At 41.8% G+C, this 24,113-nt stretch overlaps 2 protein-coding genes across 6 annotated transcripts; one reads left to right on the top strand and one right to left on the bottom strand.

Annotated features, from left to right (window-relative positions):
• Nucleotides 1-412: 412 nt before the first annotated feature.
• Nucleotides 413-3,523, top strand: LOC133873353 (uncharacterized). The gene has a single exon (XM_062311070.1). It carries the CDS (start codon nucleotides 413-415, stop codon nucleotides 3,521-3,523), a length of 3,111 nt encoding a protein of 1,036 aa, XP_062167054.1.
• Nucleotides 3,524-5,820: 2,297 nt separating this feature from the next.
• LOC133872864 (uncharacterized) lies at nucleotides 5,821-23,200 on the bottom strand. Of its 5 annotated transcripts, none has more exons than XM_062310496.1 (7): nucleotides 22,997-23,200; nucleotides 21,830-22,037; nucleotides 21,183-21,522; nucleotides 17,402-18,958; nucleotides 15,959-16,135; nucleotides 10,318-10,396; nucleotides 5,821-6,021 (listed from the first exon to the last, which is right to left on the bottom strand). In XM_062310496.1, exons 1-5 carry the CDS (start codon nucleotides 23,086-23,088, stop codon nucleotides 16,026-16,028), a joined length of 2,307 nt encoding a protein of 768 aa, XP_062166480.1. In that variant the 5' UTR covers nucleotides 23,089-23,200; the 3' UTR covers nucleotides 5,821-6,021; nucleotides 10,318-10,396; nucleotides 15,959-16,025. The 5 variants fall into 5 exon arrangements, with proteins under 5 accessions (XP_062166480.1, XP_062166479.1, XP_062166477.1 ...); XM_062310495.1 differs by having other exon boundaries at nucleotides 10,318-10,391; nucleotides 15,959-16,147; XM_062310493.1 differs by having other exon boundaries at nucleotides 15,959-16,147.
• Nucleotides 23,201-24,113: the final 913 nt, after the last annotated feature.

The raw sequence follows: 24,113 nt of genomic DNA on the forward strand, positions 1-24,113 counted from the left end.
GTCCGAAGTGATTTAGGTTGATGATTGTGTCCAGCTGGCTTCTAGAAGGATAGCAAACGGTGCGTTTTTGGGTCTGGCCTAGGGTTATGCGTTTTAGCCTTAGTGCTGTCGTTTTGTGTCTTGATTCTCTTGTTACCGTTTTACTACTTAAGGGTTGCGTTTTGTAAGGGCTCTATATAAAGCCTCAAGGGTAGTCTCTTAGGGTTATCCTGAAACTTGAAGAATTAAGTACTGGAGGGTGGCTACCTCGAATTGGCCTAAATCTGTTTATCAGAATTATCAATATATTTCCATTAATTTCCTCTTAATTTCATCCTAAAAAATTACACAAAAACCCTTGAACAGTAATTGAATTGTTTCAATTGGTATCAGAGCCCTTGATCCTTGACTTATGAAAACCAGATCTGCTGCTATGGCTGATGAATCCCAGCATTTGAAGAACTTGCAAGGGCAACTCACCCAATTGCAGGCTGAGATGGTTACTAGTGGGGAGATCGCGCGGTCTGAATTGCAGAATCAACGGGCGGCTGTGGAGAATTTAACCCAACTGGTCCGGAAGCTGTTGGATGAGCGACCGCGTTCACCCAGGGCAGGGACGGAGTCCAGTCCGCATTTCCGCAATTTGGAGCAAGGAATGAGCAGTGGAGGTTCCCACCAGGAGGGGACTAGTACCGGCGATGGAATCAAACCGAAGTCCTTTCGGTTGGAGTTTCCGCGCTTTGATGGTGAAGACCCGGAGACTTGGTGCTGTCGTGCAGAGCAGTTCTTCGACTTCTATGGCACTCCCGACAACCAGCAGCTCTCGATCTCTGCTTTCCACATGGACGGTAAGGCCCTTGTCTGGTTCCAAGAACTTAAGGCAAGCAACACTATTACCACCTGGGACGCCCTTGTGAACACTATGCAAACCCGATTCGGTCGGGGTCCTTATGATGACCCCATGGAAAATCTTTCCAACCTGAAACAGGATGGGTCGTTGGAGGATTATAAGAACCAGTTTGATATACTGGCTCTTAAGGTCCACAACCTCCCAGAAGCTCACAAGCTGAGTTGTTTCATAGGTGGGTTAAAGGCGGATATCCGCTTACCCCTACGGATGTTTCATCCAAAGAATTTGGTGGAAGCCTATTCACTTGCCCGAATTCAGGAGGAGTGTGTGCTCAACTCTGCTAAGAGTGCACGCCCTGTCTGGAAATCCTCGCAGTTTACCCACTCATCGCGGAGCATGAGTTCTGAATTACCGGTTGGTCCGATCAGGGGAGCTCCCTGGTCGCACTCCCGAGGCACCCCAAACACTCAGCCTCAGGGCCGCGTTGGTCCTTGTCCTCCGCGGGGCAACCAGCCGAGTCAGGCTCTTGTCCCTGTCCAGAAGATCACGCAGGCCCAGATGGAGGACCGCCGCAAGCGGGGACTCTGTTACTATTGTGATGCAAAATGGACCCGAGGACATGTGTGCTCCACTCCTAAGTTATTTCTACTGGAAGCAGTGGAGAAGGAAGACGAGCCCCCTGGGAAAACACCCGAGCCTGCAGAAGAAGATCCGGGCGATTTTGTCATGGAAGAGTTCCCGAAGATCTCGCTAAACGCCATTACTGGAACGCCTAGCCCTAAAACCATGCGAATCATTGGCATTATCAAGTACGGCAAGGCCATCATCCTGATTGATTCAGGCAGCACCCACAACTTTGTGGATACGAAGTTGGCTGCTACCTTGGGCATCCATCCGTGGCAGCATGACGGTATCATAGTTCAGGTCGCTAACGGGCAGGAAATCTCCAGTCCAGGTCGCTGTAGGGCTGTCGAAGTTAAGCTTCAGGGCCTGGTCTTCCAGACTGATTTTTTCTTCATTCCCCTGGCCGGATGTGATGCTGTTCTTGGCATCCAGTGGCTGCGGACCCTAGGGCCCATTCTTTGGGACTTCACAGCTCTTACAATGGCCTTCACGTTTGGAGGAGAACGATGTCTGCTTCAGGGCTTACAACAGGGCCCCAGCCTGAGTCTGGAAGATAGTGAATCCTTCAAGCTCTCCAAACATGAGAAGAAAGGAGTTCTCCTACAGTTGGTGGGACCAGCCCCACAAGCTCCCCATCGGTCCTTCACTTCGGAACCCTCCATCCTGCCAGGCCCCATTTCTTCGATCCTCACGGATTTTGCGGATGTCTTCCAAGATCCGCAGGGCCTTCCCCCTCACCATGCCCACGACCATTCGATTCCCTTGCAAGAGGGCGCACAGCCGGTCTCCGTCCGACCTTACCGGTACCCGTACTATCAAAAAGAGGAGATTGAAAAGATAGTGCAAGAACTCTTGGACTCGGGTGTTATTCGCCCCAGCCACAACCCCTTCTCCTCCCCGGTCTTGCTCGTGCGAAAGGCGGATGGCACTTGGCGGATGTGCATGGACTACCGGGCCCTAAATCAGGTGACTATCAAGGACAAGTTTCCTATCCCTGTGGTGGATGAGCTATTGGATGAACTATGGGGTGCTAAGGTATTCTCTAAGCTGGACTTAAGGTCTGGATACCACCAAATCAGGGTGGCTGAGGCTGATATCCCTAAGACAGCCTTTAGGACTCATACAGGCCACTATGAGTTCCTGGTAATGCCCTTCGGGCTAACCAACGCTCCATCTACATTCCAAAGTCTAATGAACCATATCTTCCAACCCTACCTAAGGAGGTTCATCTTGGTCTTCTTTGATGACATCCTGATTTATAGTAAGGACTTGGACTCTCATCTCACTCATCTCACCCAAACACTAGACCTCCTACGGCAAAACCAACTCTTTGCTAAAATGTCCAAGTGCCGGTTTGGGTGTTCGGAAATTGAGTACTTGGGACACATAGTTTCTGCCATGGGGGTTTGTGCAGACCCGGGTAAGATAAGAGCTATGGTGGACTGGCCATTTCCTAGAACCCTTAAGGCTTTACGGGGCCTCTTGAGTTTGACATGGTATTATAGGAAGTTTATTAAGGGTTATGGCTCCATTGCTGCACCCCTCACGGATATGCTCAGAAAGAACTCCTTCTCCTGGTCTGAACCGGCTAAGGCAGCCTTCCAAGCCCTCAAGGAGGCTGTTACACACGCCCCGGTATTGGCCTTGCCCGACTTCACTCAGCCCTTCCTTATCGAGTGTGATGCCAGTGGCAGAGGGATTGGGGCTGTACTGATGCAGGGCAGCCGCCCCATCGCCTTCTTCAGCAAGGCCCTTAAGGGTAAAGCTCTACACATGTCTACCTACGAAAAGGAATTATTTGCCTTGGTCTTGGCAATTCAGAAGTGGAGGCCCTATTTATTGGGCCAGTCCTTCGTGGTTAAAACTGACCAACAGAGCCTTAAGTTCCTGTTGGAGCAAAAGGTGGGGACCCCGTTCCAGCAGAAATGGATTTCGAAACTCGGGTATGATTTTGTGGTAGAATACAAAAAGGGGGTGGAAAATAGGGTGGAGGATGCCCTATCCAGGAAAGAGGGATGGGAGGAGGAGGATCCATCCCTATCCATGCTGACTATTCCCGTGGCCAGCTAGATTGAGGAACTAAAACAGCAATATGCTGTTGATCCAGAGTTGCAGTAGTTGATGGCTAAATGGCAAGGAAATGATCTGGACACCCGGAAGTACTCACTCCGTGATGGACTCCTGTTCTACAAGCAAAAAATCTTGCTGGGCCAATCCCCCCTGCTCAAGGCTCAGGTGCTCCAGTATATACATAGTGACCCCATGGCTCGACATTCGGGGTATGACAAAACTCTACAGAGGGCAAAAAGGGATTTCTACTGGAAGGGAATGAAGAAGGAGATCAAACAGTTCATTCGGGCTTGTGATGTGTGTCAGCAAAACAAGCATGAGAATTCTTACCCCGCAGGGCTGCTCCAACCTCTACCTATCCCTACTAGGGTGTGGACTGACATATCAATGGACTTTGTGGAAGGCTTACCCCCGTCCCAAGGCCATTCAGTCATTCTTGTGGTGGTCGACCGACTTTCAAAGTACAGCCATTTCACCTCACTTTCTCACCCCTACACAGCCACTAAGGTCGCACAGCTTTTCATCCACACCGTTTTCAAACTCCATGGCATGCCCCAATCCATTGTCTCCGACAGGGACCCTACGTTTACTAGCCTGTTTTGGAGGGAGCTGTTCCGGCTCCAGGGCACATCCCTTAAACTGAGCACTAGTTACCACCCGCAGACTGACGGTCAAACGGAAGTGGTGAACAAATGCCTCGAAAACTATTTGCGCTGTTTTGCTCAGGACAGCCCTAAACATTGGACCTACTGGCTGCCTTGGGCAGAGTACTAGTACAATACCTCCTGGCATTCTACCATCAAGATGACCCCTTTCGAGGCCGTTTATGGTGTTCCCCCCCCCCCCCAAGACTCCTAAGCTATGTTCCGGGGACCACCCGTGTGGAGGCAGTAGATGAGGTGCTGCGCAACCGCGAGCAAATCCTCAATCTCCTCCGCCAGAATATCAAACATGCACAACAAAGGATGAAAAAATATGCGGATCTAAAACGTACCGAACGGGAACTGGAGATCGGCCAGCAGGTTTACCTGCGTCTGCAGCCGTACCGCCAAACGTCCATCTCTCACCGCCGAGCTCTCAAACTGGCACCACGGTTCTACGGACCGTTCTGTATCACCCGCCGTGTAGGAAAGGTGGCGTACGAACTTGACCTCCCACCGGAGGCCCGGATCCACCCCGTCTTCCATGTCTCCCAATTGAAACCGAGACTCGGATCGGCCTCCGTAGCCTTGCCCAAGCTACCCCCAGTTGACGCCAACGAGGTCCTTCGACCGAAACCCGCAGAAGTGCTAGATCGCCGCTCACGACCGAAGGATAATCGGCCTCTAATAGAACTCTTGATTCGCTGGGACGGACAGACAGCCGATGACGCCACATGGGAAGAATTCCACAATCTCAAAACCGCCTACCCACACCTTGTGGGCAAGGTGTTTTGATCGGAGGGGTATTGTCGCACGGCGTTCTGGGAAGGGGGAGAGAAAGGTAAAGGTGCGGTCTTTTGGGCGTGGAAGAGAGAAGAGAAGGAGAATTGGAGTTCAACGCCAGTTATGTGGCAGCGTCCGAAGTGATTTAGGTTGATGATTGTGTCCAGCTGGCTTCTAGAAGGATAGCAGACGGTGCGTTTTTGGGTCTGGCCTAGGGTTATGCGTTTTAGCCTTAGTGCTGTCGTTTTGTGTCTTGATTCTCTTGTTACCGTTTTACTACTTAAGGGTTGTGTTTTGTAAGGGCTCTATATAAAGCCTCAAGGGTAGTCTCTTAGGGTTATCCTGAAACTTGAAGAATTAAGTACTGGAGGGTGGCTACCTCGAATTGGCCTAAATCTGTTTATCAGAATTATCAATATATTTCCATTAATTTCCTCTTAATTTCATCCTAAAAAATTACACAAAAACCCTTGAACAGTAATTGAACTGTTTCAGAACACTTCCTTGTCATAAATTCGTACACCAAAATGTTGAAACTTTAAATCTTCTTTTTATAAATTTTACCTCCAAACATCATATTTGATATTAAAACTAAATATTAATTACTATTTATCCCAAAACCTAGTTCCTTTTAAAAAAGAAAAAGATAAATTTAATTACTTGATAAATAGGGCCATCACATGAAATTTTGTAACTTTGATGGTAACATCCCGGGGCAAGGTATGAAATAGCATAACTGCCATGTGACATTGCTACTAATCTTTGACTATGACTGACGGGAAAATTATATAAAAAATAAATTAAAAAAAATCTTTTGTGAAACCTCAAATTTACCTACTCATAAAATAACTAGAGCACTAGAAATGACATAACTTCATTCAAGTGACATATTCACAATACTATTCATTGTCATATCTTATACAGATTACATAACACCAGAAGGGCACGTAGGCCCATACAACATGATATGCACCCATATGCCCAACAAGGAACTTTCCAAAAGTTTAACCCTATACTCCTATGAGTCATAATGTATATATCCATCCCGCTCACCCATCTCTTGGTCGGTTATGACTGTAGAATAAAAAGTTTACAGATAAAACTGTGAGTCAATGGCTCAATAAGTAAATAACTCAATCCAATCGTGTGTGTGTGTGTGTAATGTGAGCCCTTATTTGATAAAATTCTCTCCCTCTTGTTTTTTGAAAATCCTTAAACACCATTTGTCTTATTGAAGAATAGCATAAAACATTAACTTAAAACTCATGTTCCATTTCCTTGAAGGAAACCCTTTTAGAGGTAAACACCAAATCTTTCATTTTTCCTTAAAACTAAAGAGAAACTTTCCTATCTTTGAACATAAAACAGTGCACATTCTATTTGCTTCCAGGTCACATCCATAAATATAATACTATAGGTAGCCATCATTGAAAACTAACAAATAATCATACAGTTTATAAGCAACATACCTTAATCCAAAATATGCACCATGTTTTATCATATGTACATAACCATATTTCTTCTGTGATGCTTTTTTTTTTTTTAATCCTCAAAGCTCTTGTTATACTCTTAGTTTACATTGTATAACATTTCCTTTAATCTGTTTCTTGATCGTTACTTTAACGTCCAACGTCATGACCGCTTTATCATGTGATAGCCACAATCGAATTATCTCGTGACTACCAGGACCGACTTATCCCGTGATCAACACGACCGACTTATCCAAGGGTAACTTTGACCGGCTTATCCTGTGATTGTTGATTAGGTTGTCATCAGGACTGATTTATCCCATGTTACAACGACTGGCTTATCCCATAACCTTATAATCTTTACTTACCTACCTGTTATGTTTCCCTTAACTCTTCAAACTCACTTTCATTTCTTACCCCTTTATCACATGTACATAACATCATTTCTTTAAATTCTTTTTTCTCAAACACTTTGTAAACCATGTTTTTTCAACATACATTACTATTCATGAAATTACTTAACGGACATGGCCCATATCACAATTTAAACAACACATGCAGTCTATTCACTTTCGCATATAAGGTAAAACAATTCACGATAAATCATTTTATTCAAATCCAAACATTTGCATGTAAAAGATAATTTAGTATTGTTGGTTTGGAGATTTTACTTACAACTCTTGCTATTATCCTTTGCTTAGTGATTCCCGCATTTCGTTTGTACATTGTTATATCCATTCGTTAGAATTTATTTCCCTTGAACACCGTAAACACCTTCCGAACTCTTGATGGTCCTTTCTCCCCATGAAAAACCATAGTTTTTTCACAACCCAAGGATCCTCGTTTGAATGTCTAGCAATTGATGTTCGAACGAAGCACTCTGTGGCTTACACCGGTCGAACGAAGTGCAACCTTTCTGCAACAAAAGCTCTCTGGGCTACCTTGTCCGAACATAGTTCAAACGCCCGACAATCCGAGCTCCCTACTTCAGCCAAGTTCAAACGGGAATACACAGCTCCGATTATTTTCCACGTGAAACCCCTCCAAATCCCCATTTTTCTATTATAACCCCCCTCCTACAATCCCTACGCTCCATCTTAAGAGCATTCTTAGCAATTTCCCTTCCCTTTCCAATCATTTTCCTTATGTATAGGGAACAAAATCACTTTTTGCTTCCCAATTAAAAAAATCTCTAGAGCAACTTCCTTTTACTTTTTCCTATATCATTAAAATATTAATTTTTACTTTTTCCTTTTCTTTTTTTATTCATTTCGTTTCTTCTCTCTCTCTCCCTCTCTCGTCTTCTCCGTCCTCACACCCACGCCCAGACTCTCAATCTGTCACACCAAAACCACCATCATCGGCAGGCTTTCCGTCCAGGGCTTTGGCAATTAAGCAGTTACCCGTCCAGGGTCTCCTTTATCTCGGCATGGGGTCTCCGACAGTGAGGATAGTGCTCGTCACGAACCCAAATGATGGGCCGTGCTCGTCACGATCCCAAATCAGTCAGCCGTGCGTCACCAACATCGGCCAGGGCCGGGCCGGTGGGTCTGGGATCTTCGTGACCGGAAGGCATCGGAGGAGGCGGAGAGCGGCAAGATGAGTGGGCCACTCGTGGGGAGTCTGTGCACAATGAGGCCCTCTGAAACGAAGGGCTCACCGGTGCCTCAGAAGGCTGACTTGGCGCACCTCGTTCTGAGGCTCTGGAGCATGGCCACCTCAGTCACTGCCCTATCCTTCATGCTCACAGCTACAGAGGAAAACTCATCCGATGAGTTTTGGCAAAGAAAAAGGGGTTGCGTGCAATGTGAGAGAGCCGTGAGAGGAGAGAGTGTTTTTTTTAAGAATATAAAATAAGATGGGAAGTGAACAGTACTTCCCAATGCATTGGGAAGTACTGTTCACTTTTCAGAGAATAGAAAATTATAGGGAAGCTGTTGTGGGATGGTTTTTATGACTTTCTTGAAATTTTTCTTAAAATTTAGGAAACAGGACCCCTATAGGGAAGCTGTTGTGAATGCTCTGACCAAACAGACTACTCAAAAATCTACTTTTTATGTCAAAATTTTCATCTTTTGATTAAACCCTAACCTCCCACTCTTACCTTTCAACAAACTCCAAATTTACAACCAAACATTTCCAAAATTTCATAAATATCATAACAACAATGATCAAACATAGATCAAGGAAAAATGAGAAGGAAGATAGAGGATGAAAAATCATACATTCAGGATCTCCTTCCAAGTTTCTTCTTCTCCCTATCTCCTCCTTTTATTTCCTCCTCCTCTCTCTCTGGTTCTCAAAACAAAGAAAGGAGGCAAAGATTTCTTTTGCCTCCAGCTCCTCCTCTCTCTCTTTCTCGTTTCTCTCTCTCTCTGGTTCTCAAAAACAAAGGAAGGAGACGAAGATTTCTTTTGCCTCCAACTCGTCTGTCTTAAATAGACACAAATTTTTCGAAACTATTCGTTGGCGTTCAAACTGTGTCAAGTCAGACACATTAAATTTGCGTCAAGTTAGCATCACGTCGAATTTGATACGTGGAGATGTTGTTCTGGTCAAACAACATGTTAGCCCTTTCAAACGTGACTTGACACTCAACATTAAAACGTACGTCAAATCAGTCAACTCCGCACGTGAAAAGATCTTGATCGTCCATCTCAAATTGAAGATTCGATCTTGACTCGACACTTGGAGATGCTCTGTTGTTCAAATACGCTCAATAAATATTCAAATCTTGGCATCCATTTTCCTGCGCTCTAACACTGGACGACACGTGGCACTTCGTTTTGCTAAAATTTCCATAAGTTTTCTAGCCTAAAGTCCTTCCCTAGTTATCCAAATGCTCGTGGGCCTACCCGTGCTTAACTTATTATCACTTGTGATGCATCATAAGTCTGCATTTTGCCCTCTCTGTTTTAAATCTTATAATTCTATAGCTTATTATTTTCTCCTAGGTGTTACATTAGTAATAGTATATGTATATTTCAAATGGTGGTTATATAGGAAATACATGATACTATAGGAGTACAAGCCTAATACAAGTAGTACAACTACAATACTATTATGAGAAAATAATAGTTACGACATAGATCATAGATAATAGTTATTGCAAATAATGAGATTATAAGAATCTATAGATCATAGATTATTAATTTCTCCTCTTTGCTGCGGTTTTGTGTAATCAATTATAGATGCATCTTTTACCATGCTGGAATGCAACCCTATTCAGTTTGCAAAAGAGGATTTTTCAACATTCACAAAAATGCATGGATTGCGATGCGGCCATACGAGAAACTTATGTCCTACTTGCATTGATTTATAGAATGAGTAACCTCGTTATGAAGTTAGCAAAAGGAAAATGCTTAGATAAATGTCATGTGAACTGGCATGCCAATTTGTATGATACTTGTAGTAAAAGTTGTAATGCCCTAAATACTCCAAAAGGAAAATGGGTTCAACTCTACAACTCTAGTGGGGCAGAAGTAGTTGACAGCCTAGAATCACAAAGGTTGCATTTGAGTAATATAGATTCCTGGGCTTTGAGAATTTACACTTGGGTCTGTGTAGAATCACTCCCAATTGATCTGGAAAATTAAGTTGCAGAGAATTACCAAGGGCCCTTCTTGCTTTCTTTTTTTCTTTGTCTTTTTCTTTTTCTTTTTCTTTTTCTTTTTCTTTTCTTTTTCTTTTTTTTTTTGTTTTTATTTTTTGTTTTTTGGGCAAAAATTCTGTAAGGATTAAGGGACATGTTTGCAAGTCTCACTATTTGCTTCCGCTACAACCTCAAACAACTAATGATCGGGTACCCTCCACATGCTAAAGGCCACAGTGACATCATATATGGTCATCAGCAAGTGGACAAAAAAATAGTGGGAATAGCATCGTTTTTTTTTTCTTTCACCTTGTGTTTTTGGTGGTGCAAGAAATAGCATCATTCAATCCTTCCCGAACTGTCTACTTCCTTTAATACTCATCCTGCACTGCACATAAATATAAAAGGGAAGAGCATAAACAGATGGCAAGGCCCAGAGAAGTCCTATTAATTTTTTGCTTGATATATGCAACTCATTTATCCAGTATCCACTTCATAGATCCTACTACAAACAAGCCTAACTTGTGAAAGTTCCATATCTAACCCTGGTTCTCCCTTGCTTACTGTAGTGCTCACTGAGAGAGAAGTTAGCCGAGCGGTTGGTGCACGTGGACTGTTATGGGTTAGTACACGAGGGCATGTAGAAGGCGTACACGTGTATTGTAATGTAGTTAATAGTTAGTTTCAGTTGTAAGTGTCGAGCTTTATAAACAGAGTTAGATTCTGGATTCAGTCATGGAAATCTTGGATCATTTGTTTTCTTTTGTTTCTTTCTTTGGAGCTTAGGTTGAGCTCGAATCAACCTACCTTACTTGCAATAATATACATAGTTCTTTCTTCATTCTTTCTTTCTTTCTTCATTACATTTCTGGTCGTTCTTTGGAAAAGTTGCCTAAGAAATATCAAGGGTATTACAAGTGGTATCAGAGCGGTGCAATCCATGGCGGAAGGTACAAGAGTACGGGAGTTGCAGCAGCAAATGGAGAGCGCGAAGGGGATGTGGGAGATTTCTCAAAGCCAGCAAGCTCAAATGCAAAGTCAACAAACGCAGATGCAGAATCAGATTAATCAACACGGAGTGGACATCAAGGATTTATCGTCAAAGATGGATCAACTCTTGGAGGTGATGATGGCACGGAACTCGGTTCCTGGAATGGAAACGCCGACTTTTGTGCAACAGGGTCCTCTGGAGGGTCGGCATAACCGGGAGACGGGAGAATCTTCATTTGGTTTTCCAAAAACTCGTTTGGGTAATGGTCCGGATGTTCAGGTTAGAAGTCTTAAACTGGATTTTCCTCATTTTGATGGCGAAAATGTTTCAGGTTGGTTGTTTAAAGTCAAACAATTTTTTGATTTTAGCAATACACCTATTGAATATAAGGTTCCCATGGCTTCATTTTATATGGAAGGGGATGCCTTAGTGTGGTTTCAAGATGCGTCTGACTTAGGATTGTTCACGTCTTGGGAAGCATTTGAATCAGCTATCCAAGTTCGTTTTGGTCCTAATTGTTATGATGACCCAATGGAGGCTCTCACTCGTTTGAGACAGACCTCTTCTATTGCCATCTATAAAACTTAGTTTGAAAGGCTTTCGAATAGATTGAAAGGGCTTTCTGAAGGGTATAAATTGAGTTGTTTCTTAAGTGGGTTAAGGGATGAGATAAGATTTCCTTTAAGGTTGTTGAAACCTGGAACTTTGAATGAAGCCTTTGGGTTGGCTAAGATTCAGGAAGAGTTTGTCTTGAGTAGCAGGAAGAATTATAGAAGTAGTGGGGTTCATACCACCTCTTTCTTTCAACAGAACAATAATAGTTTCCAGAGTAATATTCCTAAACCAGGGCTTATTCCTGCTGGAAAGAGTGATTCTACTGAAGTAGGTTTTCCTGTGGGAAAAACAAAACCAGCATTACAAGTCCAGCGTATCACCCCAACTCAGATGGAAGAAAGACGTCGGAAGGGTCTTTGTTATTATTGTGATGAAAAATACAATGCTGCTCATAGGTGTCAAAGGCGGAAGGTGTTTCTTATGGAGGGTTGTGAGTTGATTAGTGATGAGCATTGGATGATTCCTGAAAGTGAAGGTATAGATAATTCTGGGGAAGATTACAAGTTACAAAATGAAGTAGTAGAAGAGACACACCCAGAGATATCATTACATGCTATCACGGGTTCCCCAAATCCTGAAACAATGAGATTGTTAGGATCGGTCAAATCATTTGGCATCACTATTCTGGTGGATTCTGGAAGTTCTCACAATTTTGTAGATCCAGTGGTGGTTGCAAAACTTCAGGTAGTTATTCATAAAGATAGTAGATTGGCTATTAAGGTGGCTAATGGACAGATAGTTCATACTGAAGGGTATTCTCCAGCATTACCAGTGAAGGTTCAGGGCACAAATTTTTCAGCTGAATTCTATCTTTTGCCCTTGGGAGGCTGTGATATGGTGCTGGGAATTCATTGGTTGAGATCCCTTGGTCCCATTCTTTGGGATTTTTCCAAGCTAACCATGGAATTCTCTTTATTTACTAAGAGAGTGTTGTGGAAAGGACTTGCTCCTACTGATTCGGTGTGGGAGGATGGTCATATTTTTTCTAGAATTCCTAAAGCTAAACAGAAGGGTTTAGTTTTACAAATGGTTGCATCCGTAGATCATGACTCACTTCAGCCACAGCAGAACCCTTTGGTGGCAGAATTATTGTAGGAATTTGCAGCAGTTTTTGAGGAGCCTAAAGGCTTACCTCCGATGCGTTCTCATGACCACCAAATTGTCCTGAAGGAAGGAACTCAACCTATATGCGTTAGGCCATACCGCTATCCCCATTATCAAAAAGGGGAGATTGAGAAAATAGTGAAAGACCTCTTGGATTCAGGTGTAATTCGGCCTAGTCAATCACCATTCTCTTCTCCAGTGCTATTGGTTCGCAAGGCCGATGGGAGTTGGCGAATGTGCATGGATTACAGGGCTGTGAATCAAGCTACGGTTAAGGATAAGTTTCTTATTCCAGTAGTTGATGAACTACTTGATGAATTATATGGAGCCAAAATTTTTTCTAAGCTGGATCTTCGGTCCGGTTACCATCAGATTAGAGTGAAACCTGATGATGTGCATAAGACAGCTTTTAGAACCCATGAGGGTCATTACGAGTTCTTGGTAATGCCCTTTGGGCTAACCAATGCACCTTCCACTTTTCAGGGTCTTATGAATCATGTTTTCAAGGCTCATTTAAGAAAGTTTGTATTGGTTTTTTTTTACGACATCCTAGTCTACAGCAAGGATGATTAGGAACATTTGGTGCATTTGAGGGTAGTTTTGGAGATTCTATTACATCAGAAACTGTTTGCTAAAGCAGTCAAGTGTAAATTTGCTTGTAAAGAGGTGGAATATCTCGGCCATGTGATCTTGGCTGAAGGGGTTAAGGCTGATCCGGCTAAGATAGAGAGTATGATAAACTGGCCAGTTCCTAAGTCTTTGAAATCTTTAAGGGGTTTCCTTGGACTCACGGGTTATTACAGGAAGTTTATCAAGGGCTATGGTCAAATAACAGCCCCTCTTACATCCTTATTAAAGAAGGATTCCTTCCTTTGGTCGCCAGAGGCCACAGAAGCATTTAACAATTTGAAACAGGCAGTTTCCTCACCTCCTGTGTTGGTATTACCGGATTTCACTAAATCCTTCATTATTGAATGTGATGCTTCCGGGGTGGGCATTGGGGCTGTGCTTATGCAAGCTTCTAATCCTATAGCCTTTTTCAGCAAGGCTCTTAAAGGCAAAGCTCTTCATCTTTCCACTTATGAAAAGGAGTTGTTGGCTCTAGTTTCGGCAGTAAAGAAGTGGAGACCCTATTTGTTAGGGCAATCTTTCAAGATAAAAACTGATCATCAAAGTTTGAAATTTCTGTTGGAACAGAAAGTGGGTACACCTACTCAGCAAAAATGGATCACAAAGTTGTTGGGGTATGATTTCACTATCGAGTATAAGGCAGGAAGAGAAAATATTGTGACTGATGCTTTGTCAAGAAAGATAGAAGATGAAGAAGTATCTCAGCAGGATGGCCAACTCATGTTATTAACCTTTCCTAATCCTCTTTGGGTGGAGGATATTAAAGCTAGTTATGCACATGATCCTGCTATTACTCAGATTATTCAGGACTTGAAGGCTGACAATGCTAGTCATCCCTCCTTTACAATCCAGAATGACCTGCTTTTGTATAAGGGCAGGATATATGTTGGTCCTGTCGAATCTTTGAGGAACAGAATTTTGCACTTGGTACATGATCGTCCAGCTGCAGGGCATTCAGGGTACCAAAAGTCTCTCCATAGGGCCAAGTTGGACTTCTATTGGCCTGGTATGCGTTCTGATCTCAAGCATTATTTGAAATTATGTGATACTTGCCAAAGAAATAAAGCTGAGACTGTTTTACCGGCGGGCTTACTGCAACCTCTGCCCGTACCTACAAGAGTTTGGGCTGATGTGTCTATGGACTTTATTGAGGGTCTCCCTTTGTCCAATGGATTTAGTGTGATTATAGTAGTTGTGGACCGGCTCAGTAAGTATGCTCACTTCATGGCTCTCTCTCACCCATTTACAGCTATTAAAGTAGCTCATATTTTCATGACCAATGTCTTCAAGTTGCATGGTCTTCCTTGTTCTATCGTGAGTGACCGGGATCCCATTTTTACAAGCTCTTTTTGGCAAGAATTATTTCGGTTGGAAGGAACTCAGTTGGCTATGAGTACTGCATATCATCCTCAAACGGATGGTCAAACAGAAATTGTGAATAAGTGTGTGGAGCATTATCTGCGGTGCTATGCAGGTGAAAAGCCGAAGACTTGGTCTTCTTGGTTGGCTATGGCAGAGTATTGGTATAATACCAATTTCCATGCATCTACGAAGCTTACACCTTTTCAGGTTTTATATGGTGTCCTTCCACCAAAGTTGATCGAATATATTCCGGGTACAACTCGTAATCAAGCAATGGAGGACCATCTTCATAGCAGAGAGCAGATTTTGGCTATCCTTCGTCATAACCTCTTTGCTGCACAGGAAAGACAGAAGGCTCAGTATGATAAGAGGCATAGTGAAAGATCTTTTGTCCAAGGAGATTGGGTGTATCTCAGACTGCAGCCCTATAAGCAGAAGACTTTAGCACTACGGAAGTGTTTGAAATTGAGTCCTCGATTTTATGGACCCTTTCAAGTTGTGAGTAAAGTAGGTGAGGTTGCTTATAAGTTGGCCTTGCCTGCTGATTCCAACATACATTCTGTTTTTCATGTTTCCTGTCTTAAGAAACAGCTGGGTAACCACTCAGTTCCTTTACCTTCTTTGCCACCAGTGGATGCTCAAGGGGAGATTCAGCCGGAACCAGCAGCTGTTTTACAGCGTAGATTCCGAAAGGTTAATAATCAGTCACTATCAGAGGTTTTAATTCACTGGAAAGGCACCACTGTGGAGGATGCAACTTGGGAGCCTTATTGGGACTTATGTTCCAGATTTCCCCACCTTGTGGACAAGGTTCTTTAAAGGGGAGGGGATTGTAGTGCTAACTAAGAGAGAAGTTAGCCGAGCGGTTGGTGCACGTGGACTGTTATGGGTTAGTACACGAGGGCATGTAGAAGGCGTACACGTGTATTGTAATGTAGTTAACAGTTAGTTTCAGTTGTAACAGTTAGTTTCAGTTGTAAGTGTCGAGCTTTATAAACAGAGTTAGATTCTGGATTCAGTCATGGAAATCTTGGATCATTTGTTTTCTTTTGTTTCTTTCTTTGGAGCTTAGGTTGAGCTCGAATCAACCTACCTTACTTGCAATAATATACACAGTTCTTTCTTCATTCTTTCTTTCTTTCTTCATTACATTTCTGGTCGTTGTTTGGAAAAGTTGCCTAAGAAATATCAAGGGTAATACATTGAGAAAATGCAAAGCAAGACATCATCAAAGAAGTCAAGTATTACCTCTGACAGTTCTGTTATTGCCGTACTCCTGGAACTTGTATTTGTAGCACTTCTGAAAAAATATCAGCTAAGACTTGTTTTGCGAGCGAGTCCTAGGGAGAAACTTTAGTCTGGGAGAAAACCGCTGCTCTTGCTTCTGGGAAGAAGTTGATTTCCGCTTCCGGCCTAGACTACTGCCTGAAACTTTGCCTGCAATATTATACTACACATGAAATCATTGCTAAGCCTAAAACAAAGATATTCTAAAAGAAAGAAATATTATCAGTTAGTGTAGCTGCTACAAGCTGTTCCTAAGTTGCACAAGCATTAAGTTTCCACCCAGCCTAGGCAGAAATGCCCGTTGGCAGTGGATCCCATGCCCTGAGGAAGGGCTCAAATTATCCTTCATCTTAATGGAGACTCAGCTAGCCTTGCTGGTAGGCAAGGCTGTCATACCTGTCCAAAAATATAAACATAAATAAATGCACCAGTAAATAGTCAACAAGATGGGTTCGTGACCCATGGTTTAGTGGCACCTCCTTGCATTGGCACAATCAGTTGTGCAAAATCATCCCACCAGTATTTACTTCTTTTGGACATTTTACCAGTTTTCTAGCCTGCCTTGTTTTACAAGGAAATGGCTAAGCCTTTTTCAGGAGATTTTTTAATCAAGGTTAAGCCCAGATTGTTGAATTTTCTATTATTAGCTAGAAAGAAACCATCATAAATCATGAGAAACATAGAAATTAATCAGATTCATGATAGGCTGGGAATATGTTATACAAGTTTGGAAGCTACCAGTAACAACAAAATGCTATTAGAAGAGAAAAATAAGCAGTTAAACATTCAAGATTTGACTTGGGATGCTGGGATGAGGAAAAATGCATACTGGCAAAGCAAGACCTATCAGCCAGGAACATTCTTATTCAAAATCAATAGTTTTGCATAATACAAGAATTACTTGTATCAACATCATTGATTTGTAATTCCATCCACAACAAAAATTGGGTTACATACATCTAGTTAGAAATTGGAATGATTGGTTTGTTATATTCAGAGCCTTCTGTCACAATTGATAAAGAGCAAGACCAAAAAAAAAAAAAAAGACATCGTTAACCCTCAAAGGAGACAAAGTGTGGCTTAAAGCGTTTGTTGAAACAGAGATTTGTCTAGGAGTAATCTGTGGAAAGAAACCTAATGATGGCACTAAAATGTTTCGTGGGTAGATCTTGAAGACACTAAAAGGGGATGGAAGCCCAGAATGTAACAGTAAGTAAAGAGAATAAATTTGCAGATGGTCAGCATGGAGAAATATTTGCAACCATGAGAAACATAATAATAAAAAAAAAAAATGCATATCAGATGCTCAGCAATTGGGATCAGGCTGGCTAATAAATATAATTATCATAGTTGAACATGAAATAAAAATCATAATAGACCACATTTTGAGTTCATTTACATAACCTTCTCTTTGCTGAGTGGTTTTGACAGCACAGGGCATCTGCTTTTTATTTCTTTCCTCAATCGGGATACTAATCTCAGCATCAACCGGGGAAGATATTGCTTTCTTCTTTGTTGATACACCACTGCTCTTTTTAGACACATTGCTCCCTGGAACAGAAAAACTTCCTTCAGGGGAATCTGACTCTGGAATACAACTTGACTTCTTAGCTTCCAAAGCCTGTTTAACTTCTATAACTAAATTTTCCCTTTCTTCATTAACTGCTGAACGGGTCAGCCTTCTCTTGTTGGTTACCGGTGAAGATATTGCTTTCTTCTCTGTCGATAAACCACTGCTCTTTTTAGACACATTGCTCCCTGGAACAGAAAAACTTCCTTTATGGGAATCTGACTCTGTAATACGACTTGACTTCTTAGCTATCAAAGCTTGTTTAACTTCCATAACTAAATTTTCCCTTTCTTCATTAACTGCTGAACGGGTCAGCCTTCTCTGGTTGGTTACCAGTGAAGATATTGCTTTCTTCTCTGTTGATCCACCACTGCTCTTTTTAGACACGTTGCTCCCTGGAACAGAAAAACTTCCTTTATGGGAATCTGACTCTGTAATACGACTTGACTTCTTAGCTATCAAAGCTTGTTTAACTTCCATAACTAAATTTTCCCTTTCTTCATTAACTGCTGAACGGGTCAGCCTTCTCTGGTTGGTTACCGGTGAAGATATTGCTTTCTTCTCTGTTGATCCACCACTGCTCTTTTTAGACACATTGCGCTCTGGAGAAAAACTTCCTTTAGGGGAATCTGACTCTGTAATATGACTTGACTCCTTAGCTTCCAAAGCTTGTTTAACTTCAATAACTAGATTTTCCCTTTCTTCATTAACTACTGAACGGGTCAACCTTCTCTTGTTGGTTGTATCCCTTAAGTTCATGTCTTCAGAACAAATCTTTATTTGAACATTGTCATTTTGAATTGCAGTACCTTCCTGAACTGTTGAGCGAGTTATTCTAGCAGCTTTATTAGGCTGCCTCACATTCCTCTCTCTTGACAAACATTGTAAAGTTACTCCAGAATTAGTGAGTTTTGAGACTCTATTGCCCCTCTTATTGCCCTTGGTTATTATTCCAGAAGAGAAGTCCACAAGTTGAGGCTTACTTTCAGTTGACATGAGCGGAATTACCATCTCATCAGCGTCTGAAATTACTGGAATGGAAGCATCTGATATCTCTGAGGGAACTTTATCCTTCGTTGGCATGTTATTAAAGACAGAAGAAATGAACATTTTAGTCCCATCCATTGTAATATGTCCATGATTAGTTGACATTAATGAGGCCAGTGCTGCACGAGCAGCAAGAGGACTGAGATGGGACCTGTTTTCTGGAAGCTCTTCTTGGATGGAAAGAGCAGCTGGTGGTTGACCCTCAACTTGCAACTCTATTTGCATTTCTCTTGACTTCTGTATTGACCTATTCAACTGATTCCAATCATGAGGAACTTGAGCATGTGAAATGCTTACTTTGGATACTGTGACAGTGTTCCATTGTCTATGTTCCTTGTTATCAACTGCATTCACAATAAGGAGAATATATGATATTTGCAACAACTCATACTATTAAGATTTACTAATAGGATAACTTAGAACTGTTTTATCATCTTATATCCTTAGAGGTGCCTTGCAAGCACAGCTCAATACTCGAGCTTTTGTACTTGTGTGCACTTGGTGAAACCTTCAAAGCCTCATTGTTGATTTTAACATCATTTCCATCACAAGTGAAAAGGCAAAAATGCATCTAGGCTAGCAAAGACATAAAAAGATTTCAGGGATAAATTACATCCCCCCCCCCACCCCAACCCCACCCAAACCAAAATTTACACCCCATTGGTGCTTCAACCTCTGAAGTACGACTCACTGCAACTCGGACCTACAAACTTCCAAAATATTTCGAGTTACCCCATGGGTCAGATTTAGCCGTTAATATTGACAGAAAACGTCGCAAGTGAGCTGCACATGACATTGAGGCATTTTTTTTGTGACAAATTTACTCATATATTGTAACACTTCAGAAAGTTAGTCTCACATAGGGTAGGCGGATTGTCCACATTGAGTGAGTGGGTTATAAAGGCACTCATGAGTACTAAGTCACACATTAGTTCCTTACTAGGTGAGACTGAGTTTTCTAAATGATTCTAGAAAACTTCAATTGTAACTTAACTAGTCTTTTTGGAGTGATAGTGCATATGTGGCTAACGTTTTCTCTTGGTCATTACAAGTGTTGAATTGAAACACACCATTTTAGAATTACTTAACCAAAAAAAAAAAAAAAAAAAGGGGCAAGGTATGCTCAACAAATGGTAGATGAAGTTAGCCACCAAGGGGATGGTTGTGCGGCTATCCCTTGCCACAACAGAGGATGGGAGCGGCCGCGCGGCCATCCCCTGCCACAACAAATGGGGTAGCCGCACGGCCACCCCCTAACACAAAACAAAGGGTTTGCAGCTCAGCCACCCTCTCCCACAACAAATGGGGGTGACCACCTCCCAAAATAAATGGGGGTGAAGGCGCGAACACCCCCTTGCACAAATGAAGGGATGGCCGCATATCCATCCCTTGCCACAACAGATTGGGGTGGCTAGCCACCCCTCTCACAATAGATGAGGGTGGCAGCGCGACCACCCTTTCCCACCACGGCCACCTCTCCCACAACAGATGGGAGTGGTTGTGTGGTTACTCTTGCCACAATAAATGAAGGTAGCTATGCGGCCACCCTCCCACAAAAGAAGGGATGACCGCATATCCATACCTTGCCACAATAGATTGTGGTGGCTAGCCACCCCTCCCACAATAGATGAGGGTGGCGGCGTGACCACCCTTTCCCACCGCCGCCACCTCTCCCACAATAGATGGGGGTGGTTGCTTAGTCACTCCTGTCACAATAGACAAGGTAGCTACGCGGCCACCCCTACCACAATAAATGGGGGTGGCCGCATGTCCACTGCTCTTACGACAAAGGCCTCATCTACAAGCATTAGTTTTTTTCTAGAATGATGTTGTTTCACAATAAGGGTAGATTAGTAAGTTCAAAATAATTTAGAAGCACGTGCCGCTCACGTGCAACATTTTCCATCCAAAATAACAGTCAAATCTGACCTAGGGGATAACTCCTAACATTTTGGTAGTTTTCATATTCGAGTTGCAATGAGTTGTAGTTTAGAGGTCGAAGTGTAAGTAGGGTGTAAATTGTGTGATTGTGTGTGTGTGTGGGGGGGGGGGGGGGGGGGGGAGGGGGATTTCAGATATATTTTGTCCAATAATAAAACCATAACCATAGTAGATAGAGCACATTGATAGTGCACAAACAAGGGGTGAATAAACTTCAACAATAAAAGCAACAAAAGAGACAACATTAATAATGAAAAATGGGTGAAATGAGCTATGTAAATATTTCTGTAGCCAAGAGAAAGAATAACATTACAGGAAAAAAATAGTATGGATATATTTGACCATAATTACTTTATGTGATTGGCTTTATGCTAAGTGATGCCCATATGCTTGAAGCTCCTACATGAATATCAAAGTGCAGCATTTCTGTTGCAGTGCTTAAGAAAGGTGTTTCAGGTTTGAGGCTCATCTGCCAGATAGTATCAGTAGAACCAACAGAGTCTTCACCCAGTACCATGGGCCCAAAAAGAAAAGGCAGGAAAGAAAGAAGAGAAAAGAAAAAGTAGAAGGAAAACTGCAAAACACTTGAATAGATAAAATTGATGAAGTAAGGAGTAGCATTCCAACCATTAACACCTAATAAAATGTCTTCTGAAATTCCCTCCTTGGATGCATTAGCTGAACTGTTGATCTCTTCTATTTGCTTTTCCAGGAAGTAATTAAGGTCCATTTCACTATTGGTTTCTTCGAGTACAGTTGGAGAAGGAGATGAACAGGACGAACGCATCTGTTTTACTGATTTCAAGAACACAGCAACAACTGGATGGACATTGATGCTTTTAGTTGCTAGTTTCATGATTGAACTAGATGGCACAGTGAGGGTTTCCCCTTCCAGATCTTGGTGAAGCCATTTGATTGTGAAAGTGCATCTACAATGGACCCTCTTTGAGTGTCTTACTCTGACTACCTGATAATTATTAATTGTTGCAATGTGAACTGAATTAGTAAACAGCATTCCAATAATTATACATCCAGCATAAATAATGACATAAACTTCAATACACATCAACAGAAACCCACAATGTATTTCACATACTTGACTCATCTGCTTTGGGGAAATGGGTGTACTCACATTGGATAGATTATGGCCAAATTCCAATACTACCAACCAGTTCTTGTAGGTCCACGCATTATGAACCCAACTGTCCTTGTATCAAATAAAGAAATCCTTGCTATTTTTCCATGCAACTAATCTACAAGGAGAGGATGTGTACCTTTTCAACCTTGGCATCATAGAAGTTACTCTTAAACTGTGATTTATGGGTGGCAAGAACACACTCTCCTTCTTTGATGTGAGTGCAGTCATCACCTTGAAGAGGAGTAGAACGAAAGCGAAGACACGTAAGAGCTTCCTCGTCATGCAATAGCATATCTTCCAAGTCTTGGCTTCCAAACTCTATAAGAAGACCATGTTCAGCAGAGCTGTGCACACAATCAGGAAGCAGACTCAAACGAAAGCGGTGCACTTTCAAAAGTGATTGTAGTAGAGCAAATGTGAATAATAGGCTTAAGGTAACTATTGCAGTACATCATTTTCTCCTATGGTCTCCTAAGAGGGAAAAAAAAAATCAACCAAATATAAAAGTAACTAAGAGGGGAGTAAAAATCTATGATAGTGTTAAAGTTATTCTCCCTCCCAAATCCATCAAGTTCTGGAGGCAACTCTAAACAATGTTGAATATTCATCAAGTCCTCGCTGTGTATTCTCATCAAATATGCCACTCCTTCCAAATAAAGAATGTAAACCACTTTTAATTTAATTTTATAGAAATTTCGAAACAAAGTAAACAGATGAGAGTAGAGAAAGAGAGACACGGAATTGCTACAGGCCTACATCCACACGTGAAAGCCTTAAAGGCTACATCTTTCCTTGATTTTTCATCATTTACAATGCTCTATTTATAAAGGTTTACAAATTATTTGAATAATTTTAAATATAAAACCAATTCCTTTAATTAGGATAAACAAATCCCTTTAATTTGGATAAAAAAATCACCATTTATCACGTAGGATTTCTATCCTTATCAAATTTCCTTTATTATATTTTGATCCAAGGTCCAAATGAAGTGTTTGTAGTCATCGGAAAGTAAAAGAAAAATATAAACAGTTACATAAGTCATTCAATCATGGCATCTACAGAAATCAAATCCATGGGATCATCCAATTAACTTCAGTTATGGTACAAACTACACAGAGAGAAACAAAATGCTTGCAAGCTTACGAAAACCTAAGCGATCAGTTTTCAAAGAGAGGCCCGCGATCGCAACGCAAAGAAAAAGCAACATAAAACGATGCGTTGGACACTGAATTTTGTGTTTACTATTATCCGACTCCGACTCCCAAATTGTAAGGGAAAACACAGTGAGCAGCGGAGGCCTCACCGGAAAGAGACCCGGCAAAGGTGCCAAGACGAGTCCTCCTTGCGCAACGCTTCCATTTCCAAGGCACGCTCTGCCTCACCGGCAGTGCCCATTTTACTGCAGCGGAAGATGTTTAGTTTAGAGTGGCTTTTGGGTGATTGATGAAAATGTAACACTGGGGAGTGAGTTGTGAAGCTTTTTAGCTGAAACCTCCTGAGTCCTGAAGTCCTGAGCTGCAGCAGGAGCAGACCATAAAAAGTGCTAACAACAAAATATCTAAAAAGTCGAGGCCCTCATTGGCAAAGTTTTGGAAAATTATTTTCCCTTTTCAAATATCGAAAATTCTTCAAATAATTTTTGGAGAATGAATTTTTAGCTTAATGGGTCGAAAAATAATTTTTGCACATTTCTGTATATCTTTTGGCTTCCATAATTTTAATAGTTTATTTTAAAAAGTGATGTATAAAAGATGTACAATGTGAAAAGTTCATAGATTCATTGACATTCTCAAAATACGCATTAAGAGAGAAAGGGACACCATGACTTATAAAGTGTCAAGGTAAAAAAAATCTTAGCGATGTGAGACACTTTAATACGTCCCCTCACGTGTGGCAATTAATGGCCAAAAATATAGATAACAACGAGAGGAAAATGTCCATCATCGCAAGAAACCAGTGATTTTGATACTATGTGAAAAGTCCGTGAACTCATTGACACTCTTAAAAAACACCTTGAGAAATTAAATGACATCATAAATTATAAAGTATCCAGATAAAAAAATAAAAAAAAAATAAAAAAAAAAAAAAAAATCTTAACGATTTAAGAGACTTTAACATAAAAAAAAAATAATAATAATAAAAGAAAAAAGAAAAAGGGGTTTATACTTTATAACATGTCTCGGAAGCATGTGATTGGCCACCGGATCGGACCTATGAAGGCTATGATGGCAGCGGCATCCTTGACGGTTGTTGATTTGTTTTATTGTCCCGTAGTGGTTACAAGGACTATTTGACAACCCCGTAGTGGTTGTCAAATCTGCCTAGCAACCAGTGAAGGCCAGGACCAATCTGATTATCTGACAGCTCCACCACTGTGGTCGTCGAGTCCAACTCTAACATGTTTTTTTTTTTTTTTTTTT

The sequence above is a fragment of the Alnus glutinosa genome, chromosome 7, assembly GCF_958979055.1.
Source record: "Alnus glutinosa chromosome 7, dhAlnGlut1.1, whole genome shotgun sequence".
Lineage (NCBI taxonomy): Eukaryota > Viridiplantae > Streptophyta > Magnoliopsida > Fagales > Betulaceae > Alnus > Alnus glutinosa.

Excerpts from the sequence above, each read along its gene's own strand:
- LOC133873353 (XM_062311070.1), top strand. The coding sequence starts at position 413 with ATGGCTGATGAATCCCAGCATTTGAAGAACTTGCAAGGGCAACTCACC.
- LOC133872864 (XM_062310494.1), bottom strand. The coding sequence starts at position 23,088 with ATGGGCACTGCCGGTGAGGCAGAGCGTGCCTTGGAAATGGAAGCGTTG. Across the intron at positions 22,038-22,996 it reads CTTTGCCGGGTCTCTTTCCG|CTCTGCTGAACATGGTCTTC; the intron begins GTGAGGCCTCCG and ends TTGTGTGCACAG. Across the intron at positions 16,148-17,401 it reads AACCACTCAGCAAAGAGAAG|GCAAAGTTTCAGGCAGTAGT; the intron begins GTTATGTAAATG and ends ATAATATTGCAG.